Here is a 22,671-nt window from a genome sequence, read left to right as displayed (position 1 = left end):
GGACACACAAAAACAAATCCACACCCGAACTTTACAACACAATTTACAATATGGGTTCGGTTTCAATATTTTCACACTGCCTAAGCCAGAAAAAATTTCAAGGAAGAGCAGCACCGATGGATGGTAAACCAACACCAGGAATGGTTAGATTGCAATATAAATGTACACCAGACTTCTCAACGTACATACATATATATTAAATTTACTCAAATATTTATTACTTTGGACACTTAAAAGACCATTTCACATCAAACAAAAATAATTTTTTGTAAAATGTCAAAGCTTTTCTCAGTCAGGGGATTGTCAATGAGAATAAATTGTGTTTATATGCTGAATTTTTTTAATCATTACTTAGAAATCCAGAAAGAGACATACTCTTTATGACTGGTTTTCACTATAAAATAACGGCTTCAACTTTACAAAGCAAAAGATTTTGACATTAATTAAGTCAATAAGCAACAGTGCATACGACTCCATGAGAAAGTAAGTTTTATCCTACCTGATAAAATTCCCGAAGCCAATTCTTCTGTAAATTTTCTGGCTGAAAAACAAAATACAGAAATTAATTAACAATAAAAGCAAGGTGTTTTCATAATAATATCCCAATACATATTGCATTCCTCAGTGCAGTCAAGTGGGGAGCTTTTTCCACATGTCAAGAAAAATGTACAAACACAAGGAGGTTCCTCGACAAGCACCAAGGGACAGACCTCTCCTCTCTATTTGACTCCCCTCTTCTCAGATTTTCACTAAGAAGGTACATTTTGTATACAAATTCACAACATAATTACACTTACAAGATTATCAAGCAGTTAAATCAACAGGCTTTACATGTACTGAAATATGCGCTTTTAGAAGTACACACTCCTTGGCTGGGTATCAAATCCTTTACACAAACTGCTGGTACCCAGCTCTTGCAACCCGAGCTTCAAGTTACATGGATTTTCTTCCAATAAATTGGTGCAGAGGGATGACTGCGCTCCTGCAGGATGCTCAAGAACATCAGAGCTCCGGGAAAGGCATTTCAAGATTGCTACAAGAGTTATGAAAACTAAAGCAGCAACAATATGACAAGTATGAAGTTCTGCCTTTTGTGAAACGCGGTTCGTCCCAGATACGATTGTCAAGAGAGTTCACCCATTTTCACACATGAAACATACAGCTGGAAGAGAAACTTTTGTTGAGTTTCATCTTCAACAGCAAGAGTGCTAGATAATTTTTGCATCATAGTGAGGAATAAAAACCCAAGTCAGACTTTTCTCTCTCAGAAACAGCAGGAACGTACAGTGTCTGTGGGAGGCAGCAGAACGCATTGATCTGCAAAGCAGAGATGCCTCAACATCCTCCCTTTAGTAACAGTTATGACACCAGCTGCCTGAAGGCAAATACATAGCCATGAAACTTCTGTTCTGCTCTCCTTGCACATCAAGCGTGTTATTTTCAAACAGTTGGATACAACTTTAAACTTACTTATTTATAGTGACTGCTCGTTGCATGAAGGTTTGCTCATAGGTGGCTCTAAAGATTTCTAAGCAGTCAGAAAACCCCCCGAACTTCATTTTTCTAGAAGTCTATAAAATTCATCCAGTTTTGTAAGCTAAAAGTCTACAAAAGATCTTTTTTAAAGCTGAAGGAGGAATAAAGGGCCATGTTTGTCCCTTCCTATCCATCACCTCCCTTTTGCTGATGACTTCTTCTTGACAGTTCAGGAATTCAGGCATTCTTGGTCACGAAGGTGACATTTTCACTGCTTAGGAAAAACTATTTTTTCTAGTAATGAACTCTCCTGGTATTTCCTATGCAAGTTACTGCTCTCAGCTCAGGGGCACTGGGCCAGGAGCAAGCAAGAGCAAAGGCCCCTCATTCTGCGCCTGAAGCCAATCAGGATGGATCTTGGCACGAGCTCAGGGACGTCTTAAATTAATAAACACAACAGAACAAAACAGCCATGGCTCCCACCCATGCCCTTCCCCTCAGCTGAACGGTGTAACTCAATGCCAGATTAAGGAAGCTGCAGACACAAATAAAAACTGAAGGCAGACGGGCAGGCAATAAAACAGTCCCTCTAAAAATGCCTCTCCTTAACTGCTTATTTAGCAACTTTAACTCTTTTTCTACTTGTTCTGAACTTAATGAGACAACTCATAGAGCAACAGTAAGGGTTCTTGCTTTTATAAAAGCAGCAACAAGCAAACAAGCAAACCAGGAGCTGCTGTGAATTCCAGTTGACTTCTAACCTGAAGTTATGAAGACAGCACAGGTTTTATTGTTAGGGGTTTTAAGCACTCTACAAAACAGATGCAAAATGAGAATATGTTTTGTGTACGATTACTGTACGATCTAAGCGAAAAGGCCAGATTCAAAATATCAAGTGCACAAGATCTTGGCGACTGTAAAATTCCTAATTACAGTTTTCTGCCTGTTATGAGAACTAGAGAAGCACATCCTGCAGGAGCTCACAAGCAGTCTTCAGCAACACTCTTTATTTATTTGCAAAACAAAGCATGGCTTTACTCAGTAGGTAACCCCAATTTTTCATGTTAACAAACAAACAAAGCCTCTTTATGTCAGTTACAAGGTATCCTGGGGACCTCTAAGCTTTAAGAGTAATCCACAATTAACTGAAGTCACTCATTTTTCCAAACCCACTAAAGAAACCCAAACCCCACTTCAGCCTTTTTGTACAGACAGGACCTAAATGACGAGTGACAATATTCCAAAGAATAAAAACCTAAATTTGAGGTAGAGCGCAGGACTCAGAGTCCTATCTAGTTTCAGACAGCCTTTCCACATTCAGCACAAACATAAGAGTCTTATTTAGCATGTTTTGAGTTTTTCAGTTAAAACCGAGTGCAAATCTGTAAATAAGAATGCTGCAGTTATTAACAGTAATTTATATCAACTACAGCTTCTGCTGGAAGAAAAAAATGCTACCAATGAAGAATATTTAAAGTTATTCATACTTGAGGAATCCCAGAGGAAAAAATAAAACACACTCTTACTTTTGTTTTCAAATACTACTGCAAGCAGTATAAGTTCCCCCATTTGCTACATGACTAAATGAAAACATTGTAAGATTAAACATGAAAACAACCCAGTACACCAGAGGGAAGCAATGAGATGGTTCCAGGCCCCTCCAACAGCTCTGCTCCCACCTCCCATATGCTGAGCGAGATTGTTTTTGAGAAATCAGATCAAATACTGAGAAATTTGCCAAACTGCATCCTGAGCATTGACAGCGGTTCCTCTGATGAGCAACCTAGAGAGGTCCCTCACGGTGCACAGTGACCCAAGGCTTACCCAACTCTTCTGACTCCCAGCTCCCCCTCCCCAACACAGCACCTAAAAGGCAATGTCTGTTACAGGGAGGAATAATGATATCACTCCTGAGAAGGGACGAGGAGTTACTGGATTGTTTCCTGTGCTCCTAGTCCTTCTGAGAAACTGCTTGTAGAAAGCATTTAGGGTACACAGCTAGAACTTGAACCAATAAAACACCAGGAAAATACCAACCAACATGAACTCATGCTGAAACAGCGGAAGAGGCTCTAGGAGTCCAAAACCAGAGAGCCCTAGCTCTTAGTGGCAGCTCTGCCACGACAGAGGTGTAGCGGGGATCCCTGAATCTTTCTATGTCTGGTGGCTTTACAAGATAACATATAGCAGAAAGACAGTGGCAGGCTTGCTTGCTCCATCTCTGCTACCCAGGCTGTGAAGAGACGGGCAGTGCCGTTTACTTGTTGCCTTCATTGCAGCTTTGACATTCCCGACAGATATAAATGCAGAGCATCACTGCATCGATCCATACCTCCCACTGGAGGAGATACAAAAACACACAGGAAACTCAGTGCTCCCCAGAAAATTCAACATCTCAAACCTACACGAAACAAATCTACAGCAGCTACATTTTGAAGGTAGACCAGGAATGCATTTTGATCGTAAGCAGGAGTCAGCCACAAGTGACAATGAAAATAAAAGCTGTTAATAGCACTCCTGTCGCCACATTTAGCTATTATGACACCTACCAACTCATACATTTGTGAAAAAGCAGGAGCAATCCGTAAATAGATCTGTGTGGAAGGAACAGTGCTTTGGAGTGTGGGGGTTTGCTTGTTTTTTAAAGAAGCTTTATCTTCCTATTACTTATAAGCCCAACAGTCACTACCTGGAAGACCTGTAAGCTGATAGCAGATGTCCTTTTTGGAGTTGCTGTGCACTTTCACCAGGTACACCAAGGCCTTCAGCTCAGGAAGAAATACAGCATCCCACCAATGGTATGGACAACCTGCACCTGGCTCCTTGTCAACAGAATTCAGCACAGCTCCACAACCTGCCAGTGTAACCTCTCTCAAAAGTCACTGTATGCAAGTTTGCTGGCACAGGCCAGCGTTCAAACAGAAAGAGGAAAGTGAATTCAGGTCACTAAGTAGAGGTGCACCTAATTTTACAACTTTGCATGCCTGCACCCCCCTTTAAAACTAAACTAATTAACAAAGAACAAAGTCTCGAGGGGAAAGGCATTTATAAAAAGAATTCCAGAACTAAGCTGGGTATGAGATGAAGCAAGTCAAATGCTGTAAGACCCTTCCGATTTCTTCCTTCCTTTCTCTTCATCTGAGCAGCGCAACAAAAATACTGAAGCTGCGCCACCAGAAGCCATCACTGTGGGCAAAGGATGTTGGAGAGACACAGAATGCCAAGGGCCCTGGGCTGGTTGTGGGGTCAAGCTCCATCCTCATCGGTGGGACTGAAGAACACTTCTCTACTGTCCTGCCTGCTGTCCTGCCCCAGGGATGGTGGCAGGGAGAACAAAGAACCAAACACGGGCCAGCAGCTGAACGCTCAGCACCAAGGGGGCAGTTAGAAACAAGCCAATTCTGTGAAGAATAGCACTGGAAGACACCAGTCAAGTGCCTTGGCAGGTAATTTTGGGAGGCAAGGTACTAAAGAGGTTGCTGGGGCTGCTACCAGGGACTTTTCTGAGTGAGGTGGGGATTTCAGTAATTCCCAGTGGTTGCTGTCACTCAGCTCCTGCTACCCATTATGTCTCCAGCTCTGCAGGACCCATCCACTCGTGCTCCCCTTGGGTACAAGGAGGTCCCTGCCATGCTTCCAGCCATGTGCCCTCCCCTCCTATGGCATGACTACATTGCCCCTTTATGTTTTTACCACTCTGTGGTAAAATCCCGTAATCTAGCCTCTGCCTCAATTCTCCCCAGTCACCTCCACATAAATGAAGTAATTCTACATTTTGAAGGACTGGAGATAACAATCAAGTGGAAAGAGAACTTATCTTCCTCTTATTTTTCTGTCTAAAAATAGGCACATTATATTTCATGTCTTCCAGACTCTTTGGCCTTCTTCCCATCCCTTCCCTTCACACTCTGTCCTTCATTAAATTATCTCACTCTGTTTTGTAATGTAACAAATTAATCTTTTCCTTGTTCTCTTCAGTGCTAAATCCTTCTCTCCCCATCCACTAATCCAAACGCTGCTTTCTCAGCCTCCTCATTTCTGGCTCCCTCCACCTCCAGTCCTGCAGCAGCCGTGTTTGCTCCAGGTCCTTCTCCCCTGCCCACACAGCAGCCTCAGATCATGCCTTTGGGGATCCACCACCACGAAAGACAAAGAAAGATGCAAGAAAAAGGTCTGAGCATCCTTTCAGAAGGAATCTCTCTCCTGATGCCAGTGCTTTTCCCTCTCTCCATCCTGCCTTGACTGCATGGATCAGGGATCCAGGCTGCTCTGCCCAGTGCTTGGAGATCACGGCTGCGTTAGAAGTATTTGCCTGCTTTAAACGTGGTGTTCACAAGCTGAGCAGATGCATACAAGTTCTTCTCCTCAAATGTGCACAAAAGCATGGGAAGTTTGCTGTTCTTTGGGCTGTGCTGTTGTAGTTAAGCCTAGCAAATATCTCAAAGCCTCAGGGAGCATTCTCCAGGTTTCCTTCCATCTATGAGCACACAGACTGACTCAGAGCTACAAATAGAAACTCTTCCCCCCATAAGAAGCACAACTTTTCTAGACTGCAGAACCACGTGGGACCCATGTTAAAATAACAGGACACACGCATCGTGCACTGCTGCTCCCTTCAATTAAAAGCAGTTTTGACCTTTTCCTGGAATTCCAAATCCCACTAAAAGTGTCTCTTTTCATGCAGAGTTTCCACTCGAAGCCTATTTACGTCACACTGGTGACTGTATTGGTCAGGGCTATAAGAAAAAGTAGTGAGCTTGCGAACACATGGATACCACATGAGCTGGTAATATCCCGAAAACAAGCAGCTTTTCAAAATGAACATACAAGTAGTCTCTATTCTCCCCAGTGATTCAATTTCCTACAAAATTATACCCAACAGCCAAAAGAAAGCTTTAAGCCTGTTGTAAAAATATAACCCGACAGGGAAGAAGTCTTCTCAAAAAAAGGAAAAAATATATTTAGACAGAAGCCTTTCATTCAAAAGGAAAAAAAAAAAAAGAAAGCAAACTACCTGAAACCAAATTAACAGCCTGGAAAATTTCTTTTTAGTTTCATTCAGAGGGAAATGGAAGAAAGTAGATGAATTATAGAAAGCAGGTTCTATTTTGTGAAGTTTATTTTTAGCTAAGAATAGGCTCATTTTTTAAGCTAAAAGGAAAAAATTCTTGACTCATTTTGTGAAAACTGAGCACCAAAATGAAGGCAGGAGCGAAGTGGCTGGTGGGACTTTGCACACTAACTTGAACAGTGAGTACAACCAATCAACACTGTTAAATGCCTGACAATCCTAAGAGCCCGATGTGGACTAAGGGATTCCCCAAACCCCCGAGCTCAGAAGTGTTCTTGACACTGCACAGGAACACACTGGCCTTAATGAAGTTGTATATTCTAAGGATGCAGTCCCAGACAGTATCCAGAGCCTTTGAGATCTCTTCCCAATCTACTCCATTCAGGGAAAAATGTGAAATAGAGGCTATTTTTCCTTGTATTTACTATACTTCGTTTCCTACTTATTTAATGAAAACCAAAACCTTTAATGAAGCTCTGTTTAACCAGAGTTACCAGGCTTACTCGAACTATTTTCAGGTCTAACATGACCATTGCAACTTTCCACCGCAATTGTTTAGATTAAGCCTTTACCTCAAGATTTCATCTTCTATAGCATCTTTATAAGTTTACCGGCATCTTCTTGACATTTACATTCAAAGACCTATTTGATTTAATTTCTTTTTTACCTTCAAATAGACTTGGAAGTACTCCTGTTATGCTCTAAATATCGGACTATACAGACTATGCTTAAGAAAACTCACATCAGGCGGGTACTGTTACTGTGGGGTCTTGCACCAACTTCACATTCACAGTTAACACAAAAAGAGGATACCCTGCACGTTATGTTCGCATTACTGGTTTACTAGATTTCCAAGTCAATGTAGGCAAACCAACCAGGATCAAACGGGAAAATGAGAATTACTCCTAAGTACAAAGAAAGCTTCTAAAGGAAGAGTACAGATTTTTCCACTGTTGGAAAAAATGGGTTATGGAAACACAAGGTTTTCATTGTAAAGTTTAGGGCAGTTTTAGTCTTGGGCTGAGAAAAGCAGTGGCTCATCAGATACTGAATCAAGTGAAATGAAGTACAAAAAGCAGAAGGTAGTGCTTGGGATAAAACAGTCTGCTAAGGGACAGGAAGAGCAAGGAAGAACAAGACACTGTTGCTCACCCTTCCTGCTATGTGGGATGCTGCGCTGCCCTGCCAGTGTCAAAGAAGACAGACGCAGAAGGTGGACACCAAGAAGCAAAGACATTCTGTGCCTTCTGGTGGCCTCGTGCCTGAAGGAATAGGGCTGAAGTCTCCACAGCCAAAGCCCTCTCCCCCTTGAAGGGAAGGTCATAGAATTCAAGTACAGCAATACATTACTGGGGTGGACTAAATGCACAGGTTGTCCTGGACTGAGGTCCTGCAGGACAGTTATGCTGCCACCTGACCCACTGCTGTGTTGGGTTGGTATTTAAGGACTGAAATCCCTGCCACAGTGGCCTTTCGAAGGGGCACTGGGAAGAACCATCTTGATCTCTCCTGTTCAAACTAATCTGCGCTGCTGACAGCTGAGTATCTACTAAAAACTTGGTCAACGTCTATTTTGTTTACCTTCTTCTCAGTTGATCTCCCTTCCTGTGAGTGGGTCTAAATCAAGATACAATGCATGGTGGGAGTACAAAAAGAAACCAAAGAAGTTATGACTTCCTGTGGAGTAATGCAGAAAACGCTGCTCGCAGCCTCCACGAGGAGAAACGCTGCAGGAATGCAGGTGAAGCAGCTCTCTAGAGACCCCAAGACAGGTAAACTGGCTGTAGCCCAGAGCTGTGTGCTTGACAGCACCCATGTGCAGCAGGAACTGGAGAAAAACCCAAAGTCTGGGCTTCCTGTCAAAAAACATCAGAAGCCGAAAGAAAAATGTTGAACATCTACTACTTGTTTTGAAAGCTATGTGCTCCCCCATACCTGAAGCGGTCTACAACCTCTTGAAACACCAGAAACCATGGTGACTCTAAGACACACCAGAAGACAGACCTTCCCAGCCAGGGATGGTGCATTCAAGACCCAGTAGTACTCTTTTCAACGCAGCCTAAAATGATATTAGCAGAGGGTAACTTGTTAAAGAGTAAATAAACTATTCTGGTCACATCTTAGAGGAAACATCAGGAATGGTCTAGTTGAACTGAATGAAAGTGATGACTCAATGATCAAGCGCCTACCACCTCAGCAGAGGAAGGACACGGAACTCTGAGTGAGCACGGAGGAGGCCATGAAGATGATCAGAGGGCTGGAGCACTTCCCATACAAGGACAGGCTAAGAAAGCTTGGATTGTTTAGTCTGGAGAAGGCTTCATAAAGACCTCATAGCAGCTTTCCAGTACTTAAAGTTGGCCTATGGAAAAGCTGGGGAGGGGCTCTTTATCAGGGAGTGCAGGGAGAGGATGAGGGGGAATGGTTTTAATCTTGAAGAGGGGGGATTTGGATTAGATGTTAGGAAGAATTTTTTTTACTGTGAAGGTGGTGAGGCACTGGCACAGGTTGCCTCAACAAGTTGTGGCTGCTCCATCCCTGGAGGTGTTCAGGGCCAGGCCAGGCAAGGCTTTGAGCAACCTCATCCAATGGAAGGTGTCCCTGCCTATGTCCCTTGAACTAGGTGATCTTTAAGGTCCTTTCCAACCCAAACCATTCTATGATTCTATGATTCAAAGTAGCTGGAGGTACAGGCAGATAAATTACAGTTGATACCAAGAACACAATTAGTCTCACCACTAACAACACAAGACGGGGAAGGGGAAAGAGCTGCCTTTTCTTTAACTTCTTAAAAGTAATGGTAGCACGTGCTGTCAGGACACCCATCTGGACAAGTTCTTCCAAACCTTCAGGGCCCCACTGACCTTTAAACCAACCTAATGTTATCAGAAAAGCCTAAACTAAACAAAGAAATCAAACGGATCCCCACAAAGGCAGGGCTAGAAGTGGACATCTCTCCAGCAGCAACTGAGACGAGCTCTAGCCCACGTTTAGTAAAGGGGATGATTCAATGGCAGTGACAAAAAGCAATCTATCACTTATCTGGACCAATTAAATCTGAGCAAAACGTTTATGAATGACATACAAATGTTGTGTCACACAACTATGTAACTCCCAAGCACAAAGATGAAAACCGTACTCAAAGTACACCACAGCAACACAGCTTTAGAGCAAACGCCAACGAGGGCACAGAGCAGAGGGGCAGCATGAGCCCGGAACAGCCCCTCTGCAAGGTCTGCTCCTCGCTCCACTTGTGGCTGACTAGCAGTGCCATCCACGCTCTTTAAAAAATGAAATCAGGAGAGAAGCTCAAGTATATGCTGACACTTTGCAAGACTCCCATTCAGCAACTAATTCCAAGCATGTTTATGCTCATCTCCACTGAAAGTAGAACATGCCTGAGCCAAAACACAGGTTTGTGGGCTTTGCAAAGAGGACTGAGCTTGTTGCTAAATCCAGGAGCGGTGTCAGGTCCACTTTCACTAGCGTACCTGCAATGGCACTGAGCAGCTGGTGCGCAAACAAAGTACAGCAACATGATAGAGTGCATTTACCATCACAGAAAGGTGACTGCCTGCCTTCAGGAGGTATCAGAAAGCTTCACCACAGCCAGCTGCTGGCCACAGATGTCGTGTGGCTGCTGCCCACCTGGTGCTAGATGCCTCAGGAACAGGACACGGAGCCGGAGAACAGGACACTTTCCCCACAGGCGCTGGCAGTGCCAGGTCTGGAAAAAACACTTCACATGAAAAAGTGCTTAACGTTTTCGTCGTCAGCGCTGAACTTCCTCTGTACGCAGCACTGCAGGATCTATACAGCTAATGCTCTGTTACAGGCTTTCACAGTCAATTAAAGGCTCTGCCTGCCAAACACCTGCAAAACACATTCCCCGTCGCTGAGAAGAGTGTAAGTGAAAATACAGAGCCATGCTCGCCAACACCCAAACGCTCCTCTGGCCCTGCGTCCTTCATGTATGTCTTGTCTGACAGAGACCATTCATTAGCCAACACACAGCTTCAGTAACTGTTAATTTCATTTTTTTTAATAGATTGCTTGATAACCTGTAAGCCAGCACCAAGCACAGACACCCTCTCCCCTCAGCCTATATCCTTTGTATCAAATAAACTCTTACATGGGCAACAGCGATACAAGATTCATGGGTTGTAAACAAAAAAACAGACTGAGGAAGAGCAAACATCTGCTCTTTTCCTTCACAATGCCATTATATTCATATATATGTATAAATGAAAACCTAGTAAAGTAACAGAGCTAGGAGAGGTGCATGTATACGTTTATAAGTGCATACATACATGCCTGTGTATTTACATATACACATATATATTCCAAAAAAAAGTGTTAATATCCAGCCCAAGTCTATTGCTTTCTTAGCTAATGCAGTGTCAGACAATGAAAGACAGACTTCTCTCACCACTAATGAAGCTCAGCTTTCAATTATAAAACTCCCACATTATAAGTAATTGAAGATACATGTTCGTTCTTAACTATTTTTAGTAGAGTTGAGTAACAGGTAATTTTCTTAAGGATTAAATTACACTGAGACAGAGCAACAAGACTTTCAGACTTCCAAGAGTGTAGACCTGCAACAAGACCAGGTTTACACAGGTCTAGCTTACATCCAGACATACGCTCAAAAGAAGTGAGGTTAAGCCATTAAAGCAGCATGTTTCCTCAGGGTAGATAGCACAGACAATATCTATTATTCTCTGCCACACCTGTGAGGATGTGCACACAGCCGTGTCACAGACTCCATGCACAGGCTCTCTCTGAGCACGCGCTGCAACAGAAGACAGAGACCAGACCACAGCTGGGTTCGTCTCCATTCACATCCCACATGTGGGATAAATCCAGCCAGATGCAAGCACAGTACAATAACATCCAATGAATAATGATTTACAAGTAACTGCAAAGACTGGAATAATAAAAAAAGCCATGAATCTTAACCATGCTGACCCTAGCGAACTCCCAATGTATTTCACATTTAACTTCTATTAGCAACACCTTATTGAAAGATTAAAGGCTCCTGGATATTTGAATAACCAGAGTGTTAAGAGTATTAAGAACGAGAGTTAATCCAACATCTAGTATTTACAACATCACACAAACTATAATTGTTAGCAAACAGCAGCGATTAACCACATTAATACACTCAAGTTTTCAATTGCTTTGTATCCCGATTCTGGAATAGCATGGGGAAAGGGACATTATACTGAAAAAGAGCATATACAGAATTAATCTGCTCTTGCACATGGATAGACAAAATAGAGCTTTAGCAATAATCACAGTCTCAACCACCACCACGGGCTATCTTGTGTATTTGTCAAGTTTTTTTGTTTTAAATTATATCTTTAAAGTCACCTCCTGGTTTGAATACAGGGATAACTGTTATCTACAGCAACTGGTGTTGTAAAGTCTATATTATATGAAAACATGCCAGTTTAGGATCCAGTTTCAGAAGTTAAATCTACAACATATGGAAGTACCTCTCTTCCCAAATCCCACACGAAAAATCACTGTGCCAATGAAATTTGAAAAGTGACCAACAAAAAAAACTCACCACACCCAGCAACAAAACCAGAATATATTTGTTAATCCCTGGTTTTTGAGAGTCTTTCCTGCAAAGCCTGGCTAGTGCTTCAGGTGCTGGGAAACAACCCCCGGGGAAGTCACATTGTCCCGACTTGACTCATGTCCCCCAGCCATGATGGGAGCTGGGCATGGACCCACCATGCAAAGTGGCAGGATCGAGTAGCGAGCAATTAACTGGTCCTCACTGTGAGAGCACTGGATCTGCCCATCACAGGTAACTTCTACTAACTGCCAGGGAGCTCAGCAAGCAGAGATCTTCCTAACAAGCAAGGCAAGCAAAGAGTTATATGCGAACTAGATACAAGATACTAGATACCAACAAGAGCCTGGTAAAGAATTTGTCTCTCCGAGTCAAGTCAAAGTGAGATGTGTCAAGAGCTGCACACCTACCCCGTAGCAGCTGCTGCTACCATAACATTTGAATTTTCATATGTTCAAGCTATGACAGGAATATAGTTAAAAATACAGGAAATTTTTAGTTGCAGAGGTCCTATGAGGCAGCAAAGACACAACAGTGAAAAGAGCCACTAAATCCAATGATCGACAAAGTTCTTCCTGTGAGCTAGATTTTATGGAAGTTTGAAAATATCCTACATGTCTTATTAATCCCGTCAGCTGTGACAGTGGCACATCTTGTCACTGTGCTGGTATCTTGGAGCAGCAATGCCACAAGCTCCTAGTGCAAGAATTAAATGCACTGGGGAGAGCATCTCAGGTGAATCATCCCGCATGTACGCGCTGCACGTACCCAACTACGCCTACGGCTCCGTGAGACCTGCTGAGCCAAATTGCACAGGGAGCAACTGCAGAGTAGGAGGCCTGCATAAAATATAGTTTTAAATTAATAAGGTAGAAATATCCCATGGAATAAATAAATGTAGTATTATGTAAATGCTCACTTTTGTAGACTAGAACTTTCAGGAACTAGAGTTCAAGAACTGAAGTTGATGAGCCATATGCACTGGTATAATGCAGCATGTAGCAACTACTCCAAACAATAAAATCTCTTTCCTCGAGAAGTTACCCATATTTACTGGCTAAACACCTTTTGATCAGGCACTGCTCTGCCAGGGAGAAAAGTCCGAGGCTTTCCCAGAATCATTGCAGAATCAATGCCAGGACTAATACACCAGCAACATGCAAGCTGTCAGTGAGACAGCTCCAACACACCCTATTAAATCAGAAGAGAGCTCTTTCATGCCAAAATACTATAGCCTTAAAAGTGGCCGTCAATTTACTGCCAAGTGAAGGATGCGTGATGCCAAGACACAGTTCATCGCTCTAATAAAGAGCTATGTAGTGATCTAATGCAAGTACTTGATAGCAGAGGAGGCCATGTGAAAGTTGTTTATATCCTAATCCAGAAATACAGTGCTGAGGGAGATACTTAGAAATTAATTTCGATTTGATCTAGAATGGGTTTGCAGGTTTTTTCTTCTTTTCCTTACTGCTCTGTGTGTTCCTGTGGTACGTGCATCTTCGATCAATGGCCCAATAACCCACAAAGGTTCTCCTCAGCTTTATTCAGAGACACCACATGGCAATGCCAGCATTGTTCTAGTATTGCCAGCAGGGAGTCTGGCAGAGAAGGTTTAGGACGAACAGTGTTTTCCTATGTAGTAGTACCCTCTGCCAGCAAGGCTCCCATAAACACCCAGTGGAACACTTTGCTGAGACAAAGCACCTTGTGCTGCAAGGGGGCCAAGTCACACACAGACCGTGGCGCGAGCTCGCAGCACTCAAACCCATCTGGCCTGCAAGGCACTGCTTGGTGGGCCATATACTTCCTTCATCAGCACCCAACTCCCAAGAGCTTCACGGCATCAGCACCCAACTCCCAAGAGCTTCACGGCACCAAGTTCCCAGCACTGGGAACACCAAGCAAAGCATATGCAGTGATGTTAGCGGCTCAGGATTAAATGATGCTTTACTGCACCCCAGCCATCATCACTCATTTGAAACAACTGAGCATCACAACTGCTGCAGCACAGCTCACTCCTTTTACCAGCGCCAAACACTAGGCAATATCCACAAGTGGGACTATCAGGTGAAAGGAAAGCAGACCTACTGATGCTCCCCAAAAGCGCTGAGGCTGAATTTGGCCCTGGTGAGACTGAGGACCTCTGTGCAGACAGGAGCACAGAGCTCTTCAGGCAAGTAACTCCCCACAACCAACTGTGCCATAAGCTCTGCTCCAGAGTAAGCTGACACAGAAGGAGGAGGTGGGTTAATGCCATTCACATGGCTCCTTCGCCACTATCAGCAATGGGAAAATGAGTCTCTGCCAAATGCTGTCCTGGCAGGAAATTCAGGCCAAACTGTTCTGGGTACCTAAGGAATGGCTGAACACATGGGCAAAGCACAACCAGGGAACGAACTCCAGAGAACAGCAGGTACCAAAATCCAGTGCGGTCTCATTCGCTGCTCAGCGTAGGTGAAGGAACCCAAAAAGTCTTCTCCTGACAGGAGAAACTGGAGCAACAAATGCTGCTCCTTGCCATCAACACCAAGTCTAATTCAGCAACAGCAAAGGTTTGGGGTTTGCTTTATACAGGAAGGGGGAGGTTGGGGGGTGGGGAAACAACCAAACACAAAACCAAGCCCAACTCAACACAGGAAGCATCACTTGTCCTATATATGTTATATTACTGGCACTTTGGTTGCTCAGGAGGGACTTAAGGGGAGTGGAATCATCTTCCTTTCTGCATCCTTGGGATTCTCCAGCAGAAGGGTTTACATGCTACAATTCCACTTAATATGAAGTTCCTTTAAGAAGAAAAATTTAAAGAATAAAAATATCGGGTAATACTTTATGATAAAAATAAGGTATACTAGGAGAAATGGGTCTTCAAAGCCATGAGTGACTGAAAAGAAATGATTTGGAGACTCAAAGTGCTAAAAGGAATGCAGTTTTGCATCAATAATGTTAAGAAAAATGAGCAATTTCTAAGAAGCCAAAGCAGAAGAACTGATCTGTGAAATTGGAAACAACATCCTTGGTATTCTGTTAGGTTTCCACAGAAGACCATCAGATGTCTTGTCAACAAGCAGTCTTATAAAGATATAAATTCTCAAGAGACATACGCACATATGTCTCTCACTTTTGTGAAGTGTTTTTATCCATTCAGTTTTAGCTTAAGCAGAGCAGATTCTCAAAAGAAATACATAAAAACTTTCCTGTTGCTTTTAAGATAGATCTACATTTACATCTGGCATTGATACTCCTTTGGAAACATGAGTATCCAGCAATATTGAAATAATGACTTTAGATGCCTAGAATTTTGATTTCTCCAATTCTCTATTCTACTAGATAAATGTTAGAGACTACGTTTTGGTCCCAATTACAGAAAAGAGCCTCTTGTTATATAAATCTGCTAACAGTAAGGCCCCAGGGCGTCTAGGCATGAAGACTGGATGCACAGTTAGTTCTGTTTTCAGTCAGGATATACCTTTGAACAACACACCAGGACTCAATCCTCATGTTACAAATGGAAAAACAAGCTACAAACCCAAACTCCAAACAGAACTCGTCTTGAAAATGAAGCTTTTCATAAACAGTATGCAATGAAGCTTTAGTGGCATTCATAGAAAAAGAAAATAATGAATAAACACGTGAGATAAAATTATAGATATTACAAATTCTGATGTGTAATGTTGTGTTAATTTCCATGAGTTTACTACAGTGTCAAAAAAGGCAGCACTTATGGTAATTTTGGAATTTACATAAATGCTTAATTGAAATGAGCACAAACAGGGCAGTAGTTTGGAGTTGACATAAAAGGACATCTGTTCATCGCTGCACAGGCCCAGGGCAGGCAGCACCCTCAGAAAACACACCTCACAGCAACATCAATGTGCAACAGTAAGGGCCAACAACAAAAAAAGTTCTAAGTTGTGAATTTATGTAGATTATTGGGTGTTTATAGATGCTTCCCCATTCAAACACTCCTGTTGTTAGGGAGAGGCAGAAGTGAAATTCACCGCTGTTATGGTAATCCTTTTTTTCCACTTCCTCTCTGAATTTCTGCCCCCACAAAAGCTAAATTAGGGAAAAGGCCACCAGTTGTTTGATCAAGGAAGAATGAATGACACGCCCCACCGCTGCCCCGTCCTGCCTGCTCCACGTCGCTGAGCACCACATCTACACATCTTTTAGAGCCGTCCTGGAACAGCGACTCCACCGCTTCCCTGGGCAGCCTATTACAATGCTTTACAACCTTTTCCATGAAGAAGTTTTTCACCAATATTATCTAAATCTCCCCTGGTGCAATTTGAGGCCATTTCCTCTGATCCTGTTACTTGGGAGAAGAGACCAACCTCACTACCACCGCCTTTCAGAAGAGAGAAATGAGGTTTCCACTCAGCCTTTTTTTCTCCAGGCTCAACAATGCCAGTTCCCTCAGCAGGTCCTCACAGGACTTGTGCTCCAGACCATTCCCCAGTTCCATTTCCCTTCTCCACACACACAAACCCCCTACACCCAAAATTAACCCAACGCTGGGAGGCGACTGTGGCAGGAGCTTGAGGTCTCTGCCCTGCTCCTAGTAGGTACCCACTGCAGGCACTCTGGAACACACCTGGGGGTCAGAGTGTCCAAGAGCTCCATCCAAGGACAGAGACCTCCACACAAGCAGTGCCTGGCTCACGCTTCTTTGCTGCCTGAGAAAGGATAAGGGAATCCTGACCAAAAACTAGAGTTGCCTTCAGAAAGGAAACCCTTCAGTTACTTTAAACGATAAAAAAAAGGAGCAACCTACATTGCTCACAACCAGACAGCTATAAAGAAACACATCCATCAATCTCCATACAATGTTAACATGGGTACTGTCAGGAATTTCACCTCTATAAGTACTTTAGAGAGTCCTAAAAAAATAAGCTACTGCAAAGAAACGAATTAAAAAGCTGACTGTCTTAGGCACAAAGTCACTTTATTCAGTCTCATCCAATTTTTAGCACGTCAGGAGGTGCTGAGGAACAGGTCAAGGACACAGGGTGAGCAACCTGCCTCACCCCTGCAGTCTGCTGCCAGGCACCAATAGGAAAATCATCTTCTCCAGCACAAGCTCAGCACTTTCAGGAAACGCCACCCAAAGAATCACCCACACTGACTGCTCTACAGATACAAGGCACCACGTAAGAGGTGCCAGAGGCAGCTGGAAACGCCGCTGATGTTGCAACACCCCTACATGAGCAGTGATCTTCTCGGGGGCACCGGGAAGGGGGAGAGCTGCCTCCTTAGCAGGGCTGTGCAGCACATCCCTGGCACACGCTAGAGGAACAGACCGTGCTATGCATCCCATCAGGGCTTCCATCACGCACATGTCCATGCTCCTGCCACAGCACACTGTTTCATTAGCTCCTAAATGGAACAGCAGCTGCCCTGCTATGTTCTGAAGAGCACGCACTTGTCTGCTTCTCCAGAACCTTTAAAGGAGCCACGGGAGGTCAGAAAATTCCAACTAAAATCAGACATGATCACTGTAAGAGCTGCTTCATCCTCCCAGAATGCAGAACACCACTACTGCAAGGAAACACACCACAAAGCACCTCAGACACATGCCTGCAGAGCCCTCTGACTTAGCAGCTGGTGGCAGAGCCACCTAAGAAGCACGCAGACCCCCAGGAAGGGGGGAATACTTCTTGACGGAATAAGAAAAAGTAGGTTTTCACCCTATGTGTTGAGAACCATGACCCAGCGTACTCCTCCAACCCCCACACCCACCAAGTAGGGCAGGATAGTACATGCTGTGGTGAATTTTGGACTCTGTGGATGCCAGCAGCCCCAAGCACACTGGAGTCTATCTGGAACCTGGAGCTGTAGGTTTTGATCCACCTACAAAACCACCAACATCACCGACCTCTTCTGGTTCTGCAGAATCCCTAGGATTTCCCTCCTGCAATGAGAAGTGGCTAAAATTGGACGAAAGATTCTCAAGGCTTTGAGAGGAAGAGTAGATAGGCAATGTGCTGTGGTGCGTCAAGAGGGCAACAGACGTTCTCTGCTTCCCCACACACCGGAGGGCCAGAGCCTTCAGTCAGCCTGCTGCCAGGAGCGCTCTCCCGTCCTGCTGCTTGCAAGGGAAGCGAGCAGCCCCCTGCTTCCCCTCAGCAACCTCTTGAAGCCACCAGCCTTGAGTGTCCTGTGGGCATCATCGCCCCAGGCCACGTCCTGTGCCCAGGCAAGGGCCGCTGGCCACCCCACATACCTGGCTGGCTCTGGCCGTATGCACCGTGGGGGCACACGTTACGAGACGCGTTAGTCACATGCAAAGCTTTCTGAACTCCTACACAGTAAACAGATCACTTGTACACCTAACGGGAGCTCCTCTCCCAGCACAGAAGCAGCACGTGCCCAGACGGCACCCGTGAAATCAGGGTTCACACAGTTCCACTGGTCCTGTTCCTTTCGCCCACACAACAGGCTCAGCCGTCCAGTGACTCCATCCTGAGACAGAGGCTATTTTTAGAGCCATTAATAAGGGAGAGGAAAACAGATCCCATTCACCAGGGAACACATCTGCTGCTCTCAGAGTTCGTCCTACCCTCTACTACTGTTCTTCACCAAAAAAGCAGATTTTTTCGTCCTTGGCACAGGGACTCTACGGTGTTTCCCCCGTGCTACGCGGCACAACGCTGCATTAAGACGACTGCATACGTGGCACAGGCACTTCACACCAGTCAGTGACTGTAAAGCCATGCAGCAAAGTTACCTTGTCACTTCTGGAAATGTGGTTGTGCAACAGTCCTGCTTCCCCAGTTTCCACGAAGAGGCCTAATTCAAGCTACAACAAATGTTCTGAGAAGTACAAAGGAGGTAGTTATAGGAGAGAAAGATCTTTTCTGTTGGCATAATTTGTTCAGGTTTTTCATTTAGCCTTGTTCACCATTAAGTTCAAAGTAAAAGTTGACTCTCATGTGGGAGAGTTTCCACAGGAAATCCTGCCCTTCGTTCACTCTTATCCCTAAAGAAAGCCATTTCCTTTTACTTGAAAGGCAACTGCCTCAAGTCCTGTGCCACAGCGAGTGCTTTGTAACACTAAATATAGATCCTCAAGGAAGGAAACATCAGGCAGACAACAAAAGGGAGGAATGTTAGCATGCACTGTGTCAGATGGTGCAGGCTCTCTGAAAACACGCCTGTGACAACACATGCTCTGTTAACACAGAGAAACTGCAGCCTCTCCTTGAATTTGAGAAAAGCCAACCATCGCTTCGAATAAATTCTAAAAAGCTTAAAGCAACAAAACCAGGCACAGAGCAAGAACACACCCGACTAACACCCTAACTTCACATTATGGTCTGACTGTTCCTCTTCATCATGGCAGATGTATAAACTTGTTATGTGCTTTATCCTTTTAAGCACACAGACTGAGCCCAGCCCCTTAATCCTACAACTTTTTTAGTTTGGGAAGTCCCCTACACTGCAAAAAGCACCAGCATGAAATAACTGGTGTTCCCCCTTCTTTACAAATCTTCTCACACCCGCAGGCTGATGGTTTCTCAGCCAAGCACACTCGTAGTTCGGCTCATGAAAGCGAAACCTTGTTCCTAACAAATCTTACACAACTGAAGGAGTTTGTGTGACCGACTCCACCGGTGAACCTGCAACGTGAACAGTGCCGTGTAATTTGTGTTCTCTCTTCAAACTGTCACATTGCCCCATGCCATAAAGGACAAATGAGCAGAAGCATAAACTAGGCTGGAAGCTGCTGCATCTGTTTGGTTATTTCTCCTCAAATGCCCATCTGGGGAGGATGCCCCAGAGCTCACCAATGCACCAGCTTCCATGCTGCAGCTCCCCAGCACGTACCATGGTTCGAGTAATGCTCTGCTTCAGACATCATCACCGCTGCCTTCTCCAGACCACCCTTCCTCCTGCTGCAAACAGAGACATCTGCTCTTGCACAAACTTCAAGCCCATCCCCACACAGGCACCTCCTGAACGTATTATACCTCCAGCCGTATGCTCCAAGACTCTCAAAGAGAAGAAAGGTTAAAGAGCTTTTATTGTGTAAAATAAATTCCTACTTAGGGTCAAACTGAAGATCCAGTCCAGAAGACTTTTTCACCCAAAGAAGTCCAATAAAAGTTATCTGCGTGCAACCAGACGTCACAAAATGAAGCTTAATGTGCTCCCTGCTCCTACCGTATAAGGTTAAAATGAGACAGTTTCACTCAGTAATAAACTGACAGGTCAGAGCATGAGGCAATGTTCCACAAACAGACCTCTCTGTAGAGCAGCCCAGTCTCACAACTGCTCCCACCCCAACCCTTTTGGCTCCCACGCTATACTCCAAATGCCATGTTCTCCTTTTTTTGTCTTTATAGACATTTTTCCTTTTTCTTTAAAAAAAAAAATTAGAATGTCAGTACATAGTAACCTAATTTCCATGTCTCCAAATCAACTTCTTCGAAAATTGTTACATAAAATTGGAGTTTAGTAGGACAGAGTACATTTTGTCAAAATCCATTTTTTCCTCAATATCCCTATGGACACAACAGGTAGGTTTGTTTTGACCACTACCAGAGGGAAGTAGCGAAAATTTCATTACTCTGAGGAGAATGTACAAGCTCAGCACCACCCAAATAAAGGTGAGATTTAAGGTATTAACCAACTTCTGAAAGAAAATTATCGAGCTGACTATCCATTTGCAGCTGTGAGCAAATTAATCAATGAATTAAGTTATTTTCAGACAAGTATGACCAGTGGGTAGTGGTGTAAAAGGCAGTAAGCCTTTACAGTGCTTGTGTAAAACCTCTGGCTGGAAACAGGCTATGAAAACCCAACTGATACTTCAAAGAGAAAAAACTGCCAAAGCAAGCTTCATCAGAGGTACTGCATTTCCCACCGCTTTCCATCTCAACTTCCTGCACAATTTTCCATTCTTTAGGCAAGAAACTTTGATTTCCCTTTATTAATAAATATTATTATTTCCGGTCAGTTTCAGATATATATTGGTTTTGTAGTTTTCAATATAAACTCTGCAGAACAGAAATGGAAACTGAGCTAAAAGCGTTCCCATTTCCACAGCTGACCTCATGATTGTGCCTTGCAGAATGAGGGCCAAAATTACCTTTCTGCAGATTTTTACCAAGTAAGAGGGAAGGAACACATTAATCAGCAAACAGTACAGCAATTAAAACATCTTTTTACGATATGCCTGCTGATGTTCACTGTCTACCGTCAAAGCAGTTTATGAAAGGAACTAAGGTTACTGCTACTCAACCCACGCAACATGGTATTGGCAAACAGTTTACAGGCATTTATTAGGCATCAGGTACAATCAGTGTTGTGAGCTCCAATTGCATTAATTTTCTCAACACTCAGTTTTTACTTTGTGTCTGTGATTTACGCCCCTTTTTTTTTGGCCTTTTTTCTTTTAAGAAAACCCCGAAGGCCAGGTGAGTCCTTCCATCAGTATTCCTGTGAAAAATGTAATTTCTCACTGGTGGACACAGAAACAAACTTGAAACATGAGCAAGCACTCTTTGAGGTATAAGAACCAAAAAGGAAATTAATAAGCCCCCCCAATCTCTCAATTTTTTCAGCGTATTGGCTGCAGACGGCTCTGCAACAGCTGCAACTGGTTGAGGGTTGGCAGCTTCCTCCCCTCGTCCCACTATGCTGCACCATTCATCCCATTGCCCCCAGGAAGCCAACCCTTGCCACGCCATAAGAAGGACAGAAACACCTCAAATGCCAGCCCCAGGTGTGAAAAGAAACCTATTTTCACAGCATGACCAGTGCTTTGACAGGCTGCGCAGCTGTAACCAGCTCTTAGGTGCTCTGGGATGCTACTTTTGCAGAAATATTTTTCAAAGTGTCTTTTCTGTAAAAGCAAAAACCAATTTATTTACTATGCTTTATAAAAAATATCTTTTGACGTCTATTTGAGTGGCACTAATTTCATTCAAATGGAATCATAAGGAGTAAAGCAGGACGGGGAGATGGATAAGGAATGCGTTACAGAAGTTACACAAATTACATAAATAAAGGCAGAAATGTAAAGAAGCGTTGTGGCTGGGACAAAGAGCTTAGCTACTAGAGGAGAAAGTGAGCAAGTTCTGCTACCCCATTTAGTGCCCTGGGCAGCTTTATTTCAAGGTTTGTGATCTGCTTTCCATCTGATCGCACTCCTCTATCCGCCTTTTCCTCCTGCTCAGCATCTCATGTCACATTTCCCAGGGAAACACCTGGCAACTTCAGCTCCCACTTTCGTCTTCCAGTGGTTTCACTCAGCAACACGTCATCTTAGCTCAAAGGATTTGCATGAAATCCTGAATGACAGCTGGAAGCAGCGCCAACCCTGGACCACTTCAACAGTGCACCAGGCACTACGCAAACATCTGAGAAAAGTAGACCAGCTTATGCCCCACTAAGCTTTTTTATGTAAATATATAGATAGATATTAAATATGCACATGCATGTTTAATTATCTATTAGTTGATAAAAATAAGATTATGGGGAGATCAGCAGGCTAGAAGTCAGCACGGAACTCTGTTCTCAGCATACAAAC

General features: G+C 43.7%; 1 protein-coding gene across 3 annotated transcripts in view; it reads right to left on the bottom strand.

Annotated features, from left to right (window-relative positions):
• The window catches only part of INPP5A (inositol polyphosphate-5-phosphatase A), a 246,022-nt gene that overhangs the window by 185,860 nt on the left and 37,491 nt on the right, over positions 1-22,671 (bottom strand). For all 3 annotated transcript variants that reach the window (XM_054071416.1, XM_054071414.1, XM_054071415.1), the window contains exon 2: positions 500-541. In XM_054071416.1, coding sequence (XP_053927391.1) covers positions 500-541 — 42 coding nt within the window. The remainder of the gene's footprint in view (positions 1-499; positions 542-22,671) is intronic.

The sequence above is a fragment of the Cuculus canorus genome, chromosome 7 (genome assembly GCF_017976375.1).
Source record: "Cuculus canorus isolate bCucCan1 chromosome 7, bCucCan1.pri, whole genome shotgun sequence".
Taxonomy (NCBI): domain Eukaryota; kingdom Metazoa; phylum Chordata; class Aves; order Cuculiformes; family Cuculidae; genus Cuculus; species Cuculus canorus.
The sequence above is the reverse complement of the archived record's forward strand: the minus strand, read 5'-3'. Positions and strand labels throughout refer to the sequence as shown.